The sequence below is a fragment of the Phyllostomus discolor genome, chromosome 7 (genome assembly GCF_004126475.2).
Source record: "Phyllostomus discolor isolate MPI-MPIP mPhyDis1 chromosome 7, mPhyDis1.pri.v3, whole genome shotgun sequence".
Lineage (NCBI taxonomy): Eukaryota > Metazoa > Chordata > Mammalia > Chiroptera > Phyllostomidae > Phyllostomus > Phyllostomus discolor.
The window spans coordinates 80,797,651-80,818,558 of NC_040909.2; the positions used below are offsets into that span (position 1 = coordinate 80,797,651).

The following is a 20,908-nucleotide window of genomic DNA, read 5'->3' on the forward strand; positions in this document are numbered from 1 at the left end:
ACTGATGGGTTTGCCACAGAGTCCTTGGGAGAGAGGCAGGACAACTGCTCCCTCCCCAGCCAAACAAGTTCTGAGTGGCACTAGGAGGAATCCAGGTGCTAGCAAACACACAAGGGCTGTGAGCACCTTTGGAGGCTGTGCACACCGGAGAGGCTGGGTCGCACAGCAGGCCCTGACCCCCACAGTCACTGACCTGGCTGGAGAATTTGTCAGCGGAGAAGCCAGGCCACTGTGGGGAGCAGCAGGCTTGAACAGGAGGAATTTCTCAAGAGGAAGGAGTGAATAGACAGACGCTGTTTGGGGAATTCTCCTAAAGTGATCAGTCGCTCCAGCCTCCCTGCCACCCAGCCATGGGCGCGTGGAGTGAGAGCATCCCCGCACCCCAGTCCACAGCAGTAACCCTGGGGACAGACCTGATTCCCACACCCAGGGCGCAAGGCTGAGGAGCCAGTGCGAGCTCTGCTGGCTGAGGAAGAAAAACCTACCAATCACCCCTCAGCCTGCTGCAGCCAGCAAGAGCAGAAAAACCGGTTTGGCCACTTTGGAACCAAGAGACTTTTTAATTTGATTCTATTTTTTTTAACAATTTTTAATTTTTAAATTTTTATTGTTTTTATTCTCTTTTGATTTCTTTTTCCTCTCTTTCCTGATTTCTTGTTTTATTCCTTCCTCCTTCCTTTCCTCCAATTTTATCTCTTCTTCCTTCCTTCATCTGCCTTTTCTATTTTTACTTTTTAAAATTCTTTCTAAATACCTAAAGTGAGACAAAATCCTGGATCTGTGAAAAGACCAAAGTTGAACCCAAAGAAGCTGGGACAGTGAGATAAATGTCACTCTGCTATTACAGAGAACCTGCAAGTTATTGCATATTTGTATTATTATTATTTTTCCAGTATTCCTACACCTTTTTTAATAGTATTTTTTATCCCTCTTCTTTTTGTATAGTCTGCTTTGCTAGGCTGGATATATTGTATGACCTGACAGCTTTCCCCTGATATCTCTTTCCATCCTGTATTGCTAATCTACTGTCCTTTAACTCACCTGTGTCCCATTAGCACACTACTCGAGGTTCTGTACTCCCTATTCTTGTTACCTAGATCTCATACACTCTGTCATATGAATGTTGCCATAATATGATTGTAAATAACTGCTGTTCCATGCAATTGTAATTACTTCACAACACCCCCACCCACCAGATATTAGCCCATTTCAAAGTTTCCTGAACTCTATTACTGTAGTGGTTAACTCTATTCTCTCACATACTACACCTATTTACTATCCTTTACTCTCACCTTACCTCAGAATCTGACCTCCCACAACCTCCCTGCTTTATAGATCCGACTCACAATCCTTCCCTCCACAAGAGTCTTATCTTCTTTCCGTCCTTTCTAAAAATCAGCTAGCTGGGTGGAAAATCACAGTTAACACTATACATAGTCAAAGGATCTCCTATCTCTTCCCTACTTGCTACTACTGTAAATATCATAGAATTCTCTGTTGCTGTCTTAAACCACTTTGCCTTCCCCCTCCAACTGATCACAAAAAAAAAGAGGCGGAGGTGGTAAACACCAGGATACCTACCCACTGGAAGAGGAAATCCAACAACAAAGGAACCACTAACAGATAACAACAGAAGAAGGTGAAGGAGGGAGTAGTAACCACACAAACCTCAATCCAGGACCTATCTGGAAATACAACTAAACGGTAGAGATAGTACCCAATACAAACAACTGAACAAGAGAAAGAGAGAATTCTTTAAACCTTATACACACAGAAGAACCAGCTTCAACATAACCTGCCCTCACCAGCACAACAAAATACAGGAGGGAGTGGACAGAGTAACCCTCATTTAACCAGCTGGTGGGAAGGAACCACCAAAGAAAGACTCAACAACAATCAAAACCCAAAGGCAAACACAAAGCCAACTTAAATGACAGCCCAAGACCAGTGAGCTTGGGAGGTCAAGGAAACTGCACCACTGAATCTCACTGCTATTCTACTAAAGAAATTCACACCACAAACCTAGGGAGCCAGAACAGACCAATTTAAGAAGCTGAGGCTAACAAGAAAAGTCTCACAAACAATGGGAAGACAAAGAAACAATCCCCAAATGAAAGAAAAGGAGGAAGCCTCAGAAGGAATGCTAAATGAAATAGAGGCAATTCAACTATCAGATATTGAGTTCAAAGCAATGATCGTCAGGAAGCTCAATGAGCTCACAATGAGCTACCAGAAACTACAGGGAAGCTACAATGAACTCACTGAATACTACATCAGCATGAAAAAGGAAATAGAAACTCTCAACAAGGGCCAAGAGGAAATGAAGAATACAATTTCTGAACTGAAGAACACAGTAGAAGGAATGAAAAGCAGGATCGATGAAGCAGAAGATCGGATCAGCTAGCTAGAGGACAAAGTAGAAGAAAACACCCAGAAAGAGCAAGAAAAGGAAAAGAAGCTCAGAAAGAATGAAGAGGGATGAAGAGAAATGCAAGACAATATGAAACGTAATAACATCCATATAATAGGGATACCAGAAAGAGAAGAAGAAGAGCAAGGGATCGAAAACCTATTTGAAAAAGTAATGATGGAAAACTTCCCTAATTTGATCAGAGAAAAAGTCCCACAAATCCAGGAAACACAGAGAGTCCCAATCAAGAGGAACCCAAAGAGACCGACCTCCAGACACATCATATTTAAAATGACAAAATTTCAAGACAAAGAGAGAATCTTAAAGGCAGCAAGGGAGAAACAGGAAGTAACATACAAGGGAGCCCCAATGAGGCTAACAGCTGACTTCTCAATGGAAACACTCCAAGCCACAAGAGAATGGCAAAAAATATTCCAAATAATGAGAACTAGAGGTCTGCAACCAAGGCTACTTTACCCAGCAAGGCTCTCAATCAAGATAGAAGGCCAAATAAGAATCTTCTCAGACAAAAGAAGTCTAAGAGAATACACCTGCACTAAACCAGCTCTGAAAGAGATGCTAAAGGGACTGCTTTAAGGAAAGAAAGGAAAAGAGAGAGTGAGAGAGGAACACACGTACATAAAAGGCAATGAATAAGTACCTATCCATAATAACCTTAAACATAAATGGATTAAATGCTCCAATCAAAGACATAGAATAGCTGATTGGATAAGAAAACATGACCCACACATATGCTGCCTACAAGAGACCCACCTCAGGATAAAAGACCTGCACAGGCTAAAAGTGAAGGGCTGGAAACAAATTTTCCAAGCAAATGGACAGGAAAAAAAAGCCAGGGTAGCAATACTCATATCTGAAAAAATAGACTTCCACAAAAGGACCATAAAGAGAGACCCAGAAGGTCACTTCATAATACTCAAAGGAAGAATCCACCAAGAAGACATAAATATTGTAAATATATATGCACCCAACATAGGAGCACCCAAAAACATAAAGAACATCTTAGAGGACTTTAAGAAAGATATTGACAGCAACACAATTACTGTGGGGGATTTTAACACCCCACTATCAAAAATGGACAGATCTTCCAAACAAAATATCAACAAAGATATTGTGGCATTGAACAATACCCTAGATGAAATGGGCTTTACTGATATATACAGAACCCTCCATCCCAAAGAAGCTAAATACACATTCTTTTCCAATGTACACAGAACATTTTCAAAGATAGACCACATGATAGGACACAAAACAAGCCTCAACAATTTCAAAAAAACTGAAATCATACCAAGCATTTTCTCGGATCACAAGGGACTGAAGCTAGAAACCAACCCCAAGGAAAAAACCCAAAACACTCAAAATCATGGAGATTAAATAGCATGCTATTAAACAATGAATGAGTCAAGAATGCTTTTAGGGAAGAAATCAAAAGGTTTCTGGAAACAAATGAAAACAAACTCACAACAACCCAAAACTTATGGAACACAGCCAAGGCAGTCCTGAGAGGGAATTTCATAGCGGTATAGGCCCACCTAAAAAAGTTAGAAACATTTCAAACAAGCAACCTAACCCTACGTCTACAAGAACTCAAGGAACAACAACAAAAATAGCCCAGAGCAAGCAAAAGGAAGGAAATAACCCAGATCAGGGCAGAATTAAATGACATAGAGACTAAAAGCACAATTCTAAGGATCAATGAATCTAAGAGCTGGTTCTTTGAAAAGATAAACAAAATCGACAAGTCTTTAAGCAGACGCATCAAGAAAGAAAGAGAGAAAACCCAAATAAACACAATCAGAAATGAAACAGGAGAGATTACAACAGATACCACAGAAATACAAACGATTGTAAGAAATTACTACAAAGAGCCGTATGCCAAGAAATTTGAAAACCTACATGAAATGGACAAATTTCTAGAAAAATATAATCTTCCAAAACTCAATGGAAAAGAAGCAGAAAGCCTGAACAAACCAATAACAGCAAAAGAAATTGAAGCAGTAATCAAAAAACTCCCAACACACAAAAGCCCTGGACCAGATGGTTTCACAGGAGAATTCTACAAAGTATTTAAGGAAGAGCTAACCCCTATCCTTCACAGACTATTTCAAAAAATCCAAAATGATGGAAGACTCCCAAACTCTTTTATGAGGCCAACATCATCCTAATTCCAAAACCAGATAAAGACACAACAAAGAAAGAAAACTTCAGGCCAATATCGCTGATGAACATTGACACTAAAATCCTCAACAAAATACTGGCAAACCGCATCCAACAATACATTAAAAAGATCATACACCATGACCAAGTGGGATTCATTCCAGGGATGCAAGGATGGTACAATATTCGCAAATCAGTAAATGTAATACATCTCATAAACAAAAGCAAAGACAAAAACCATATGATCATATCAATAGATGCAGAAAAAGCATTTGATAAGGTACAGCACCCATTTATGAGAAAAACACTCAGCAAAGTGGGAATAGAGGGAGCATTCCTCAACATAATAAAGGCCATAGATGAGAGACCTACAGCCAACATCATACTCAATGGACAAAATTAAAATATTTTCCACTAAGATCAGGAACAAGACATGGATGTCCACTTTCACCACTTCTATTCAATATAGTACTGGAAGTTTTAGCTGCAGCGATCAGATAAGAAAAAGAAATAAAAGGCATTGGAAAGAGGAAACAAAACTCTCACTGTTTGCAGATGACATGATAGTGTACATAGAAAATCCTATAGAGTCCACCAAAAAACTGCTTGACCTAATAAATGAATTTGGGAAAACAGCAGGATACAAAGTATTGACTTTGTCAATATCCAGAAATCAAAGGCATTTCTGTACACCAACAATGAAACAGCAGAAACAGAATTCAAGAAAAAAATCCCATTTGAAATAGCAAAAGAAAAATAAAATACCTAGGAATAAACCTAACCAAAGAGGTAAAAGACCTGTATTCAGAAAACTACATAACACTCAGGAAAGAAATCAAGGAATACACAAACAAATGGAAACATATACCATGTTCATGGATTGGAAGAATTAATATCATCAAAATTTCCATACTATCAAAAGCAATTTACACATTCAATGCAATACCTATTAAAGTACCAATGGCTTATTTCACAGACATAGAACAAACACTTCAAAAATTTATATGGAACCATAAACTCCCCCGAATAGCTGCTGCAATTTTGAGAAAGAAGAGTAAAGTAGGAGGGATCACAATACCTGACACTAAACTATACTACAAGGCCACTGTAATCAAAACAGCCTGGTAATGGCATAAAAACAGGCACATGGACCAATGGAACAGAACTGAGAGCCCAGAAATAAACCCAAGTCTCTACGATCAATTAATATTTGACAAAGGAAGCAGCAACATAAAATGGAATGAAAATAGCCTCTTCAACAAATGTTGGGAGCACTGGACAGCTATGTGCAAAAAAATGAAACTCGAGCACCTACTCACACATTATACAAAAATAAATTTAAGGTGGATAAAAGACTTAAATATAAGTCATGACACCATTAAAGTCCTAGAAGAGAACATAGGTAGGAAAATCTCAGATATTTCATGCAGAAACTTTTTTACCGACATGTCTCCTTGAGCAAGGGACATAAAGGAAAGAATAAACAAATGGGACCTCATCAAAATTCAAAGCTCTTGCACAGCTAAAGAAAACAGTATCAAAATAAAAAGAGAACCAACTGTATGGGAAAACATATTTGCCAATGATACCTCAGACAAGGGTTTAATCTCCAAAATATATAAAGAACTTATACAACTCCACTCTAAGAAGACAAGCAACCCAATTAAAAAAATGCGCAAAGGACTTGAACAGACACTTCTCCAAGGAGGACATACAGAAGATCCAAAGACTCATGAAACGATGTTCAATATCGCTAGCTATCAGAGAGATGCAAATTAAAACCACAATGAGATACCACTTCACACCAGTCAGAATGGCCATCATAAACAAAGCAACAAACGGCAAGTGTTGGAGAGGTTGTGGAGAAAAGGGGTCCCTAGTGCACTGTTCATGGGACTGCAGACTGGTACAACCACTATGGAAAGCAGTATGGCACTTCCTCAGAAAACTAAAAATGGATCTGCCTTTTGACCCTGCAATTCCACTGCTGGGACTCTATCCTAAGAACACTGAAACACCAATACAAAAGAACCTTTGCACCCCGATGTTCATAGCAGCACAATTTACAATAGCTAGGTGCTGGAAGCAACCTAGATGCCCATCAGTAAATGAATGGATCAAAAAACTATGGTACATTTACACAATGGAATTCTATGCAGCAGAAAGAAAGAAGGAGCTCCTACCCTTTGCAACAGCATGGATGGAGCTGGAAAGCATTACACTAAGCGAAATAAGCCAGGCAGTGAAAGACAAATACCATATGATCTCACCTTTAACAGGAACCTAAACAATGAAACAAAGAAACAAGCAAAATATAGTCAAAGACACTGAAATAGAGGTCAGGCTGACAGTGACCACAGGGGAGAGAAGAGGGAATTTCAGGGGACAATGGGAAGGGTTCATGGGATTAAATTTAAAGGACACATGGATAAAAACTAGGGGGAGGGTGGTAGTGGGAGGGAAGTTGGGAGGGTTGGGTGGGTGGGCTGGAATGGGAGTAAAAGGGAGAAAACTGTACTTGAACAATGATTAAAATAAAATAAAAATATATATATACTTTAAAAAAAAGAATTGCTAAAAAACACAGAAAAATACTAAATAGAGTAAACACAGCTGCTTTACACCAGGCCCAGTAACTAGAGGGACTCAATGTCAGCTACAGCTGCTTCCAAAAAAAACCCTCAGGAAAGTGTCAGGGCTGCTCAGGACGCTGCCCAGTGCGAGGATCAAATAAGGCCCATAACCATGTGGCTGGAGCCAGGACCTAGGAGGCTTCAATAAGTGTGGCATCATTGACAAATTCCTTCTTTTCCACACAGTGCTGGTAGAAAAGAACTAAAAACTTCCAAAGCTGAAAGGTCCAAACCAGCCCCCAACTCACTCTGTTTCCTTCCCTTCTTTTTCTCCAATCTCTAAAGAAAGATGAACAGAAATGTCACATTGTGAAGGACACAATGACATTTTTCTTTTGTTTGGCACAGAAAATATGAATGTGAGGTGATGCTGTTAATGGGAAAATGAGCACATTTGAAAAATTCCCCCAAAAGCACAAGAGGGAGTGGCAGATGGACACCATGGTCATGAGAAGTTGGGGAGTCAGGGCCTGAGGTCCCTACCCTTACCTGTGGGCCAGTGTCCTGAGAGTTCCCAGGGGCCCAAGGGAAGGTGTGCCCAACCAGCAGCCTCACCCTCAGCTCAGGGATCTCTAGCACTTGCTGGGGCCAGTGGTAAAAGACCAAGCAACAATATGACAGAGGTTTACATCCTGGCATGGCACCAGGTTAGGTAGAAAAATCAAGGTTTCTCTTCATCTTCTAACAAATTTTAAAAAAAAATTATACAGCCTCTGACTTCTGGTCAAGTTGGAGGCATAGACAGACACGCTTCGCCTCCTTGCACAACCATAAGAAGCATCACAACTAACCTCAAAACAAACAAAAAAAATCCAGCACTGCCAGAAAATTGAACTGTATTGAAGTTTGACAACCAAGGAATTAAAGAAGCCATATTTATCCAAACAGGTAGGAGGAGTGGAAACAGGGAGCCAGGGTAGAGAGGACATGGTGTGGAAGGGGAAAGGCAGCAGTGGCAGTGGCCAGCAGAACAGGCAGTCTTACATTATCATGTGGTGGATAAAAATTGGGAGGGACAACTTGGGAGCGAGAGATCCCAGCCTCAGGCCAAGACTGCACAGCCCAGGGTTCCAGCATCAGGAAATAAAGCCTCATATCCTCTGGATAAAAAAACCAGTGGGGGGTTGGGGCTGCAGAAGAAACTGCCGGTCTCTCAGGAGATTCTGTTTAAAGGGCCTGCACAGTCCTAGAATATATGCAAACCCACCCACTCTGGGAATCACCACCCTAGCAGCAGATAGAGGGGCACCAGCCACATACGGGAAGGGGGTGAAGTGACTCGAAACAGGGCGAGTGCTGAGCAAGCCTCCAGTAGCCAGAAAGCAGCCTTGTCCCCTCTCCGGCACCACTCTCACCCCCACATACAGAGCTACAGAGCAATGAAGCAGGTTGCCGCACACTAGCAATTACCTAAGGCTCCACCTCATACAACTTAGCAGAAGCGACAAGACAGAGTCAAAATAGTTCTACCTAGTACATAAAAACAAACACCAGGGGCTGCCAAATTGAGGAGACAAAGAAATATGGCTCAAATGAAAGAACCGAATAAAACCCCAGAAAAAGAACTAAGCGAAAGAGAGATAGCCAACCAATCAGATACAGGTTCAAAACACTGGTAATAACCACACTCAGAGAACTTGAGTATGGCAAAAGCATAATGGAAGAAATGAATTTTCTAAGTGAAATAAAGTAAAATCCACAGGGAGCACACAGTGAAGGGAAGGAAGCCAGGGTTCAAATCAATGATTGGGAACATAAGGAAAAAATAAACAATCAATCAGAACAGAATGAAGAAACAAGAATTCAAACAAACAAGGAGAGAATAAGAAGACTCTAGGACATCTCCAAAAGTGACAACATCCAAATCACAGGGATGACAGAGAGAGAAGAGGAAGAGGAAGAAATTGAAAACTTATCTGAAAAAATAATGAAAGAAAACTTTCCTCATTTGATAAAGGAAATAAACATACAAGTCCAGGGAGCACAGAGAGTCTCACACAAGTTGGAACAAAAGAGGACCACACCAAGACACATCATAATTAAAAATGCCAAAGGTTAAAAATAAAGAGAGAATCTTAAAAGCAGCAAGAGAAAATAAGAGAGTTACCTACAAAGGAATTCCCGTAAGACTATCAACTGATTTGTCAAAAGAAACTTTTCAGGCAAGAGCAGAATGGCAAGAAAGATTACTCTCTCTTTCCAGCAAAGCTTTCATTTAGAATGGAAGGACAGATAAAGTGCTTCCCAGATAAGGTAAAGCTAAAGGAGTTCATCATAATGAAACCCTTATTATGTGAAATGTTAAAGGGACTTATTTAAAAAAAAAGAAGAGCAAAACTATGAACATCAAAATGACAACAAACTCACAACTATCAATAACTAAATCTAAGAAACAAAAACTAAGCAAACAACTAGAACAGGAACAGAATCATACATATGGTGATCACGTGGAAGATTATCGAAGGAGAAGGGGGAGAATGGGAGAAAAAGTACAGGGATTAAGAAACATAATTTGTAGGAACAAATAAATAGGGGGATGTTAAGAATAGTATAGGAATTGGAGAAGCCAAAGAACTTATATGTACAACCCATGAACATGAACTAAGTGGGGGATTGCTGGCAGGAAGGAGGGGTACTGAGCAGAGGGGAAGAATGAGGGGAGGAAATGGGACAGCTGTAATAGCATAATGGATAAAATATATTTAAAAAATTATGTGGCCTCCAAATGTTTCTACTTTGCCCAGAATTCATAGAGAACCAAAGAGTTAAACTAATAATGTTTTTTAAAAAAAATTCTAGTTAATAATTTGAAGTATTTTTCTAAGATTTGAATCATTACACACACACCAGAGAGAGAGAGAGAGGCCTAAATTAGCTTTGCAATAGCAACACAGTTAGTTAATAATAAATGAAGAAACTAGAATATCCATTTTCAGGGTTTACAAATTTTTTACCGGAAAAAAATTTAATACTATTAAGAAACATAAAATATATTGAATAAGTCCATGAAATTCCTTAAGTAAAAGCAAGGAAAAACAACAAACTTTTTTGCGTTCCACTTTATGGTTCAAGTGGGGAAAGGTAAAAAAAGAGGAAAATGGAATTAAGTGGAGAAAAAAAGACATGGAAAGAGAGAGAAGCTATATAGGCAGACGAAAGGAAAAGAGAGGACAGGCGACAGAAACACAGTGACGAGCCCTGGCTGGCGTAGCTCAGTGGATTGAGTGCGAGCTGGGAACCAAAGTGCCCCAGGTTCGATTCCCAGCCAGGGTACATGCCTGGGTTGCAGGCCATAACCCCCAGCAACCGCACATTGATGTTTCTCTCTCTCTCTCTCTCTCTCTCTCTCTCTCTCTCTCTCTCTCTCTCTCTATCTATCTCCTTTCCCTCTCTAAAAATAAATAAATAAAATCTTTAAAAAAAAAAAAAGAAACACAGTGACGAACAGAGATGTGTGACTGGAGATTTATGCATCACTCTGGATTTTAGGGAATTATGAAAGTTGTCTAGTGCACTCAGAAAAGTTGGTTGTTTCATCAGCATTCACTGCTTTTCACTTGTAACATCCACAGTCACGATGACAAACAGGATAACCAGGCTAGGAGATGCCATCAGACCCTTGTGACTGCATCCCAGGTAGATGACAACAGAAGGGCGGCAGGACCCCCGGGCCCAGAGTCCTTTGCAGAGGATGAAAAGAGGAAGCAAGTGGGGAAGGGACTGTAACACTGGGAAAAATAAGGCCCCTCAACAGGAGGACTCCACCATGCTATCCTCCTTTACTTCAGAAGCAAGGAGCATGAGCAACCATTTCAAAATCAGCAGAACAGGCCAGGGGAGGTCGGTTTCTCTTTCAACAATGACCTGAGGAAATAACTGACTGACACTCCAGTTGGGGGGCTGCCGCTTCAAAATGGAATTATTTCCCAAGAGAACCTGGGACAAATACAGACACTGCACAAGTCAATCTCACAGCCAAGATGCCCCACAACCAAAGTGATCCCTCACAACCTCACGTCTGTCCTGAGAAATCTCCAACATGGGAAAAAAATCACAGTGCTCCTAGGAGTTGTCTCAAATGTCACCTCTCTGCTAAATTACTTCTCTTATCACCCAGGGAAAGTATAATACTTTCATTCCACTAATATTTAATAAGCACTTATTGTATGCAAGGCTCTTACACATTAAAGTGAATTTGCTTAGAGACTTGAGCTCCTGAAGGTCAGTCTCTAGATAGGACTATTCAAATATATTTTGCATAGCACCTTTTAAAAGCACCTTACATTTTAAAAGCACCTTCACTAAAATCAGTGACACATACTATAGGAATAGCAAACCCTGTTCCACTCTTGCCTCTACTTGCTCTGTTTATTTTATAAACAAACACAAATGTCAAATGAAGGCAAGCAAACCACCATCATTTAACCCAAAAGTCCCTTCCAAACAGCACTTGGCTTCTGGAAAGAGCAGTCTGGACTTTTGCATTGCCTCTCTTTACCATTCCCACAGGTCCCCAATCAACAACACCTACCTACCCCTTCTCTGCAACCCCACCCCAATCCATGGGGCTTGACTCTGTTAGCATCATCCATGACTGTCCTCATCACTAAGGCCAGTAGCAATATTCCTCCTCAATCTGCTTGGCCTCTCCCAGCCTTTAAGAGTCAAACTCCCTATTTCTGGGCTCGTATCTTCCTACCCCCTCCCCACCTGAAATGTCCACACTCCATGCTCTGTCCTCTATTTGCTCCACTTTTTTTCCTGGGCCATCCAGCAACTTAACAGATTCACATATCAGGTGTGCTAATGTCTCCCAAACTGTGACATCCTGCTCAGGTCCACTTAGAGACCCAAGGTTTACTCCTAGGGACAGGGACGTCCCACAAGGATCTGGTGGTGGCTTTAAAACATGTGCACACACCCGTTGACACTCTTCCCACCAAAAGTGGAGTCTAAGTCCCCTTTCCTTGAACATGGGCTGGCCTTATAATGCCACATGGCTTTGAGATAAGGTCATATAAAGCCACATAGCTTGCCCCTGACTCTCTCTTAGGACTCACACCTTGGGAGCCCTGAGCTAATATCCTGAGTGGCATGCTGCTGTGTCAACAGCATGGTCACCAGCAAAAAACAACACTCAACACAGACAAGCAGTCATCAGCAAACAGAGCTGGCTGTTTAGGCCAGAGACCAAGTGGGAGTGACAAGTGCCTGAGCTCCAGATGTCCACATCTTCCCAGTACAGCTGGCCCTCAGGCGGTTCTTGGGACAATCCCAGCCTCAGGCTTTATGTAGTTCCAGCTGAGACTGAGGTCAACAGAGACAAGCTGTCCCCACCAAGTCCTGCCACACTACGGGTCTGTGATCATAATTCATGCTGCTGTTTTAAACCACTAGGTTTTGTGGCAGTTTGTTATGCAGCTCTGGGTAACCATAACAGGGCTCAAACGTGACATCCCTCCAACTAAGTTCAGTACCTCCCTCCCCACACCTACTTTTCTTTTCCTAGATTCTATCCCAGTTCCAACCTGAAAGACCTTCTCTACTGGCCTTTGTCCTCAGACCCCCTCCTACCCCAGATCTAACCCTCAATTCCCTTTCTAACCCTTTCTTCTTTTACAAAGATTCCCTGCTTAGCCTTCAAGTCCAAGTTCAGAGGTTATCCACTTTCAGAAACCTTTTCTGCAGACCCAGCCAGAGCTGCTCATTTCCTTCTCAATCATAGTTATACAGCCTTACAATGCCCACTCCACTGTAGTAGCCTTGTTGTGTGCTTGTATTTGCCTCTAAAGAAATGAATTGTTTAATTTGAATTGGGAATTAGCATTTTATAGACATAGGTAATATTCAGTTTCACAATCATTATGTAATATTCGGTTTCACAATCAGCAATTGAGTGTCAGTGCTAGTCACAGATTTTCACTTAATTTCTACAAATATATGAGGTATCTTCAGCCTCAAAGAGATTTATTTAGTGACTTATTCAATAGTTCATAACCAGAAAATGAGAAAACTTAATTTTCCACTGAGACATAACTTCAAGTCCAGCATTCTTTGCCCTAAACATTTATAACTAATCCTGAGACACAAGGACAGACACACAGCCACATTCTGGTACAGATACACTTCCCACTGCTCCCTTCCCATGGCTGCTGCCATAGCCTGCTGCTCTTCCGAAAAATCCTTTTGAAAGAAAAGGAAGATTGCCTATTATGCTTCCAGACACCTTATACTTTTTATCAAAATAAACTCTAGATAGATAAAAGATTTAAATATAAAAAATAAAACCCTAAGTGAGGATGACATTTCTAGGAATGAGTCAAAAGCTAAGAAGCTAAAAATAAAAACCCATCAACTTAGTATTTCTGCTTGGGAAAAAATACTATAAAGCCAAAAAAGGTACAACAAATTAGGAAAAAATATATTAGCAATTCATATCATAGACAGAGGGCCGCATCTACAAATCAAGAAAAAGATTAATAACACAATACTAAAATTAGCAAAGCTCATGAACAAATATTTCACAGAAAATGAAATACAGATTTTAGGCTTTTCGAAAGAAGTACAACCACCTTCATATTAAAAAAAAATACATAATGAAATGAATACTGAGAAGCCTCTGTTCCCCTATGAGACAAGCAAAGATGACAAAGTGCAACAACCCTGACTGGCTGACGGAGGACACCGCTGCTCGTGCGAGGCTGGTGGTGTGTAGCTGGCCCACTTTTGCAGAGCAGGATTTAATACTGTCAAACTGAATGCTCATGTTCTTCTAAGAGTTCTTCCCACAAACTGGCACATTTATGGAATGGTTTGGATAAAAATGTATTTGCTGCAGCTTTGTCTAAAGAGCCAAATTATTAGGGGAAACTTAAGTGTCCATCAACAGGGAACAAGTTAAATACCATCCATTATGTTACATAGCATGGAGGAACAAAAATAACTTTCCTCCCACCTTCCAAATTCTTCTAGCTGGACTGGTAAGCAAGTTCTCATGAGACAGACTGACAGGAGAAAAAGTCCAAAGTTTATGATGGATGTACACGTGCACCTGCCATAAGAACACGACACCCGAAGACACTGCATTGGGCAGTTGAGGCTTACATGCCATTTTGGACAAAGGAGAAGGGGGCAGTGGTCTTGGAATTCAAAAGGGAAAGAAGTAATTTACAGGTAGACAAGAAAGGGCAAACATGTGGTAAACAAATTCTTGTTGGGCCACACAGAAACAATGGGACACAAATTTACCTCTGCTAAATTTTTCCCCATCTGCCACATCTAGCTCATATTTTGGTGCTAAGGTGATGCTCCCTGCCTTTAAGCCCTTCCTTTAAACAGGTTTTTCTACTTGAATTCCTCTAGGCAGGTAAAGGGAGGAGGGTCAAATGGTTTTTTTTAGTCTTTTCTTAATAACCAGCTTAAAATCAATATACCAAAAGATATGTTTGGGGTGGCAAAACTTTGGTTCCCCTCAGTAACATGGCACATCTACAAACAGCCATTAAAAAATGAAGACACCCTACATAACATATTGAATGACCTCTAAAACATACACTGTTTCAGTGAAGGAAATTCATGCTAAACGAGTTGTGTCAGTTTATATATGCACACAAATATACATATGGAAATGTGTATTTAAATGTAAGTGTATGTACAGCTACATTCATAGACTCCCTCTGGACAGACAGAGAAGCAGCTGGTAACAATGGTGGTATTGCCACCCAAGGGAACAGTCCAAGAGAGAGACAGGAATGTCAGGGACATTTACATTTTACAACCTTTTAGTCATCTTAAGTTTTGTGTCATGTGCACTAACAACCTGGTCACACTAGTCAAAATGATGCTGGAGAAGTATTTAAAAATATACTGAGTTTTTTGTAGGACAAGCAGTACAATGAAATATTAAAAGAGATTATTTTGTGATTTGTTGAAAAGTTTAGATATATGAATGGCTATAAACCAATATAATAATAGTGGTTTTCACTGTAGGGTTATAGGTGATTTTCTTTTCTTTTTCTCCATCTATATTTTGATTTTTCTAAAACAAACAACTATTCTCACCTACCAAAAAAATATTTTTAACTCAAACATTTTTTAACTACTACTAAACATTAAATCCTTTGATCCCTTGGACAATTTTCTAAGAAAAATACATTGCTAAGATTATGATACCCACCCAGCTTAACTAAAACATAGGAGAGTCTCAGGAGGAAGATTTACAACAGTCAGCAATTAAAGCATAAATAATGAACCGTAAAAAGAAAATTAAAAAATCTCAACCTGTAACAAAAGGATCTGTAGCACAGAAGTTCAGGGGACTGGGTGTTCTGTTTACTCTGAACTGAGGGCATTTGTTTAGATTGAGTGCAAGGATCATTCTGCTTAGAGACCCTGCTAACCACTCACACAACCCCTCCTACCACTCAGCTTTCCCCTGGGGACCAGGCAGGCCTTGGCATAAAAATAAATGCAGGAAGTGAATGTGAGCTAACAAAGATACCACTGCCAAACAGAAGGTGAGACTTGACCAAAGAAACCAAGAACCAGGGTGGGTCACACTCGAACTCTGGTGAGCAGACCTTCAAAATTGGTATCCAGCCACCTCCATATTTCTCTTACTTTTAAATAAGTAACATCTCACATTTTTGTTATCTCTAAGGCATAATTACAGTGTTGAAATTGCAGTTGTTTTATTATGTTTTATTGTCTCACTGTTTCCTTGTAGCCTTTCCCTCTTCCTATTTTTTTTGGGGGGGCCTTCCTTCTCCCCCTTAAAGTTTGGGTGTGTATGTGTGTGTTTTAATTGAAACACACACAAAATGCTTAGTAGCTAGTTGATTATCACTTCCAGATAATGATGGTAAAGTACACATTATTACTAACATAAGAGAGTACCGAGTATAAATATTTATTCAGCCCATAAAAGGTAGTTGGGAAGTTTTTTACACAATGTGTGCTCTAGTTAGCACGGAGCAGGAAATACCACACACATTAGACATGATGCATGGGGCTTAACATGTTGAAATTCTTGACAGGCATCAGCAGGTTAAGGTAATTTTACATCAAATGATGTTGATGGAGCTCTCAATATAAGCAGAGTATTGTATATAAAGTCTTGAAACAGAAGACAGTGATAAACTAATAAAATCAGCCTGATACTGAAAAGTATTAGAATGTGTTCATAAAAACACAAAGAAAACTATTCATTTCCACACTCTATAGCTCTGTAAAATAAAACTGGTAGCAAAGGATACATTTTGACAGCTCCATATAAGAAGGAAGGTGTAGAGACATTTCCAGTAGAGAAATGCATTTGAGACAAGAGGTAGGATATTTAATTTTACATTTAGAGGTGGTTTTTAGGTTTGTTTTTTTTAAGGGACAGACAAATGCAAGAAAGGCCTTGTATTTTAAATAAAAAGTAAGTGAAACAGCCCCAGCCAGTTGGCTTAGTTGCCCCATACACCAAAAGGTTGAGGGTTCGATCCCCCGTAGGGGTGAGTACAGGAGGCAATCAATTGATGATGGTCTTTCACATAGACCTTCCTACCTACCAACCTACCTTCCTTCCTTCCACTCTCTCCCTCCCTCCCCGCAACTTCCTCTCTAAAATCAATAAACATATCCTCAGGTGAGGGTTTAAAACAAAAAAAGTAAGTTAAACAAACCTTCAAACTTTCTGATTAGTTTTAAGGACCCTGCAAAAAAAATCACAATTCAAAAGATAAGCATAGTTTTATAAGCCTTATTTCAGCCAACATTATTTGCTAGTGAACATGCAGGTTTACAATCGCAGGTTCCTCTAGGCGTCTCATAGTCACTGAATACTGAGCAATTCACTCCACTAGCTCAAAAACCTCACATGTAACTTACCCTCCAAGCCCAGCACAGCCTCATCAGCAACTTTCTCCGCCTAACCACAGAGTTCTGCTCCTTTAAATTACAGAGGAAAAAAAAAAAACAGGAGGAAGTAGGAGGCAAGAGTCCAACTTGTAGAGTCAACAATGGTTCCAACAGCTGGAAGGTGGTCCTGGCTATTTTCCTTTCCATCGTAGGCAGTCCACAGACATTTCTGAGCACCTACTGTAGGCCATGGGAACATAATGATGAAAAGACAAAAGAGACAGGCAGGTGGAACCAGAAGTGTAAGGCCAGCATATGGTTATCACCCAACATAGCCGCACAGGGAGCCTGCTGACCTTCCCAAGGCAGGTGACTCATCTGTCATTCTGAGGCCAGTCTCCAGACTCTCCACTTGAAGAGGATGGATCCCTTGCCCTCGAAGAATAGCAATTAAAAACAAGGACTAATATGACTAATATCTTGACCAGAGAAAACATTTGAAAATTAGAGACAGAAAAAGAATCCTCTTATAAGCCAAAGAATTTATAAAATATCTCTTAGACACACATACACAAACTAGTCCTACAAAAACCACACAAAGTGTATTAGCCAGCAGGAATATGGCAGAGGCACTAATGACTGTTTTTGACCAGCCTACTCTAGAATACAAAATCTAATAAAATCAGTCACTCTATTCACCTAGTCAGCTATTGACAAGCACCAAATATAGTCATTCTAAAAACATCATTGCATTAAATATGACAATGGAAGACATGTATGAATGTGCATGTTCACATGTTTGACATCCCCATTTTCCTCATGAAAAATCAGAACAGTGCTGGCTTACATGGTGGTACTGACCTTCTCCTAATAATACATGTAAGACCTGTGACAAGCTTTCTGGCTTAAACATTTGAATGTCTACTATGTGTAAATCACTATGCTACCCAGCTGTGGACAAAGATGAATTACATGCTTCTCACCCCAAGAAATTTAAAATGTACACAATATGTGGGTATGTATACATACATATATACACATATATGTATGTGGGTATACATACATATAATGTAGTACATGTGCATGCATGTAAAATATATATTACATATTTTAAGCACTCAGGTGATAAGTGTGAGGTTAATTTGAGGGATGGGGAGAAAAGGTTGGAAACTTTCAAAAACTCTAGCTTTCATCTGCTCAAGAGTAAAATACAAAATTGTATATATGGAATATGGTTTATTTACATAAAAACACATATGCATGAAGGTAAATACTGGAAGGTAATAAACAAAAAATGAAAACTGTTGTGTTGGGACTCAAAACAGCATTCTTACCCCCCTTTCAAAAATTGACCTTATGGTTCCCTTTAGTATTTTTTAGCATTTATGTATCTTTTTAAAAGTGTGCTGTGCATCTGTTACAGTTATAGGGTTATCATGGACAAGGCAGGATATAGCAATACTGAAATCTGAAAATCCTACCCTACAATCCCACATCTCTTAAACAGCGATTCCATTGGAGGCGCTTACAGTTGACATACTCTTTTCAGAACTAAGTGCGTCCAAAGCTGTAGTAATTAGACTAAGGGTTTTCTTTGGTGGAGTCTCCCCTTGATGGGTTAAAGAAGACCCTCACTATGAAAAGCTGCCTTCCTCCCCACCCCTACCCCTCAAATAAACCCAGGACACCACTCCACAGTTGGGGACACCTGGCATGTTAAATATCTGCATCCAAACCATAGCCATGAGGTCATAGGCCACCAAAATCCTATGTTAACTAGGAGAGAGCAGAGTCTTAACATAGAGAAGGGGGTTCATGTTCCCATCCTGAGGTGCGAAAGGACCTGGTCCCAGTGCCTCAGTTTCCATCGGTGATAAAAGCCAGCTGTGCGGCACTGGATCCGCGCCGCTTTCCACCCAAAGCACATCAACATCGCAGCCCGGCCGGTAGCCGCCTCCCAGAACCTTCCGTGTCTTCGGTCCGTCTGGGTGTCAGCGCCCTCCCTCCCGCCCCGCCACACCAGGAAGCGCGAACCGACCACGGAGCTGCTATCGCCAGTGCGGGCACCGAAGGCGACGTTGTGCACCTCCTGGGCCGCGCACCCGCCAGCCCCCCGTGCCCGCCAGCCGACCCTGTCCCTCACCTGGCTCGCCGCGCTCCATGTCGCCCGCCGGCCCGCCGTCTCTTCCTCGCGGCCTCTGTGCCGCCTGCCGCGTCCGCTCGCGGACCGCGCCGCCTGTTCCTCCTAGCCTCCGCCGCCACTCCCGCCTAGTCCCCGCCTCCACAGGCGTCGGACGCCACCCAACCACCTGACCGCCTACCGGACCGGTGCGCCCGCCACGTGGCAAGGCGGGAGGGGGGCGGGGCAGGCTGTAGGAAGGCTGCCGGGAGTTGGGACTGGGCTGGAGGCTGCATGAGGACCCGGGTGGTGCCGTTTGCGTCCCACCTTCGAATTATTTCTACATCAAGTTTCCTCCGAGGCCTCGGCGATGTCCTTTCTCTGCCTACTGAACACCTGCCCTTCTGTGCTGAGTAGGGTACACAGGGAGAATATTTAGAGATGTATTTTCCCTCTTACATTCTTCCTTCCAACCGAAACCATACCCGATGCTATATTCACCAGCTACATTTCCCCCCTGTCCCAACAGGGAGAAATGACACAGAATCTTGAAATTTTACATACTCCTGTCTTTTCACAGGAAGCTCACAGTTTTCAGTGACAATTAGGAAGATTTTCACTTAAGAAATGTTTTGAGTGCAGAATAAAGAACAACATTCTGAAATGAATTAAATGAAATATTTAAAATGAATTAAATTAACCAAAGGGCCTCATTATCAATGGAGATCTATTGAAAATGTTCTTTGAGGCTTCGTGTCCATTGACCAATGGGCAGTTTGAAGTGCCTGGCACAGGGCTTGTAATTATTAGCATTAGCACTGCCTTCAAAGTGTGTTTTGCAGTTACTCATCTTCCATGAAGTCACTTTGTCACTCTAAAGCGGCACCTTGATTTCATAAGCCAGCTGAGTCTGCAAGTGATGCAGTTTCTTTCTATAGTGTTACCTGGAGACTCCACCTTGGGCGAAGGAAGCTCAACCAAGGAAGCCTGTCCTTCGTCTTGGGTTGGCAGAGTGGCAGATTATCAGGCGCACTAGGCTCTTACTAATGTGTGTGTGTGTTTGGTTTTTTGTTTGTTTGTTTGTTTGTTTCATAATTAGCTGAAGGCTCCATGCTGGTGCACTCCATGCAAACACGGAGACCTACCCTCTGGATTGCTGCTGCTCCCACTGCACCTGCCTCCTTGCTGGTTCCACTCTTGCCTGGCACTCATCCCTCAGGCCAGGTCCACATCCTACTAGGTTATAGCTTAGTAGTTTATAAGTTCCAGTGGGTCAAGGATCATTCTGGTCATGTTTCATCCCCTTTATTCTACCATGCGTTGAAAAACATTATACGTTTAGCTTTTGGGTTTGCGTTTTAAAAGGAGATATATTGTATCTGCTAACAAGCCAGTGTTTGTAACAAAGATGTGCAATAATATACTTTTTAAAACTTATTTGTTAAGTGTAATGATAAGGTAAATTTTGGTATTGGCAGGAAGTCCCATTATGTAAAGAATTTTTGCTAGCTGCTGCTCAACTTTACTGTACATATATAACATCTGGAGACACCATCTCTGAACCTGTGAACTAATTGTGGGCAAATAAATAGCATTAACTATTGGTTGAAAATATTATTTATTCTATTCATATCTGTTGAACTTGCTGTGCAGTGATGGATTTGACTATTATGTATTTTGGAAGGAAAAATGCCTTGTTTTTTTAAAGAATGTATATGCTTGTTC

General features: G+C 40.9%; 1 protein-coding gene across 4 annotated transcripts in view; it reads right to left on the bottom strand.

Annotated features, from left to right (window-relative positions):
- The window catches only part of TPD52 (tumor protein D52), a 112,150-nt gene extending 92,790 nt beyond the window's left edge, over window positions 1–19,360 (bottom strand). For 2 of the 4 annotated variants that reach the window (XM_028518098.2, XM_036031057.1), the window contains exon 1: window positions 19,208–19,340. In XM_028518098.2, coding sequence (XP_028373899.1) covers window positions 19,208–19,226 — 19 coding nt within the window. In that variant the 5' untranslated portion in view covers window positions 19,227–19,340. Of the gene's footprint in view, window positions 1–19,207 lie in introns of all 4 variants that reach the window. The other 2 variants (XM_028518097.2, XM_028518096.2) reach the window with 2 other exon arrangements.
- Between the last annotated feature and the right edge of the window lie 1,548 nt (window positions 19,361–20,908).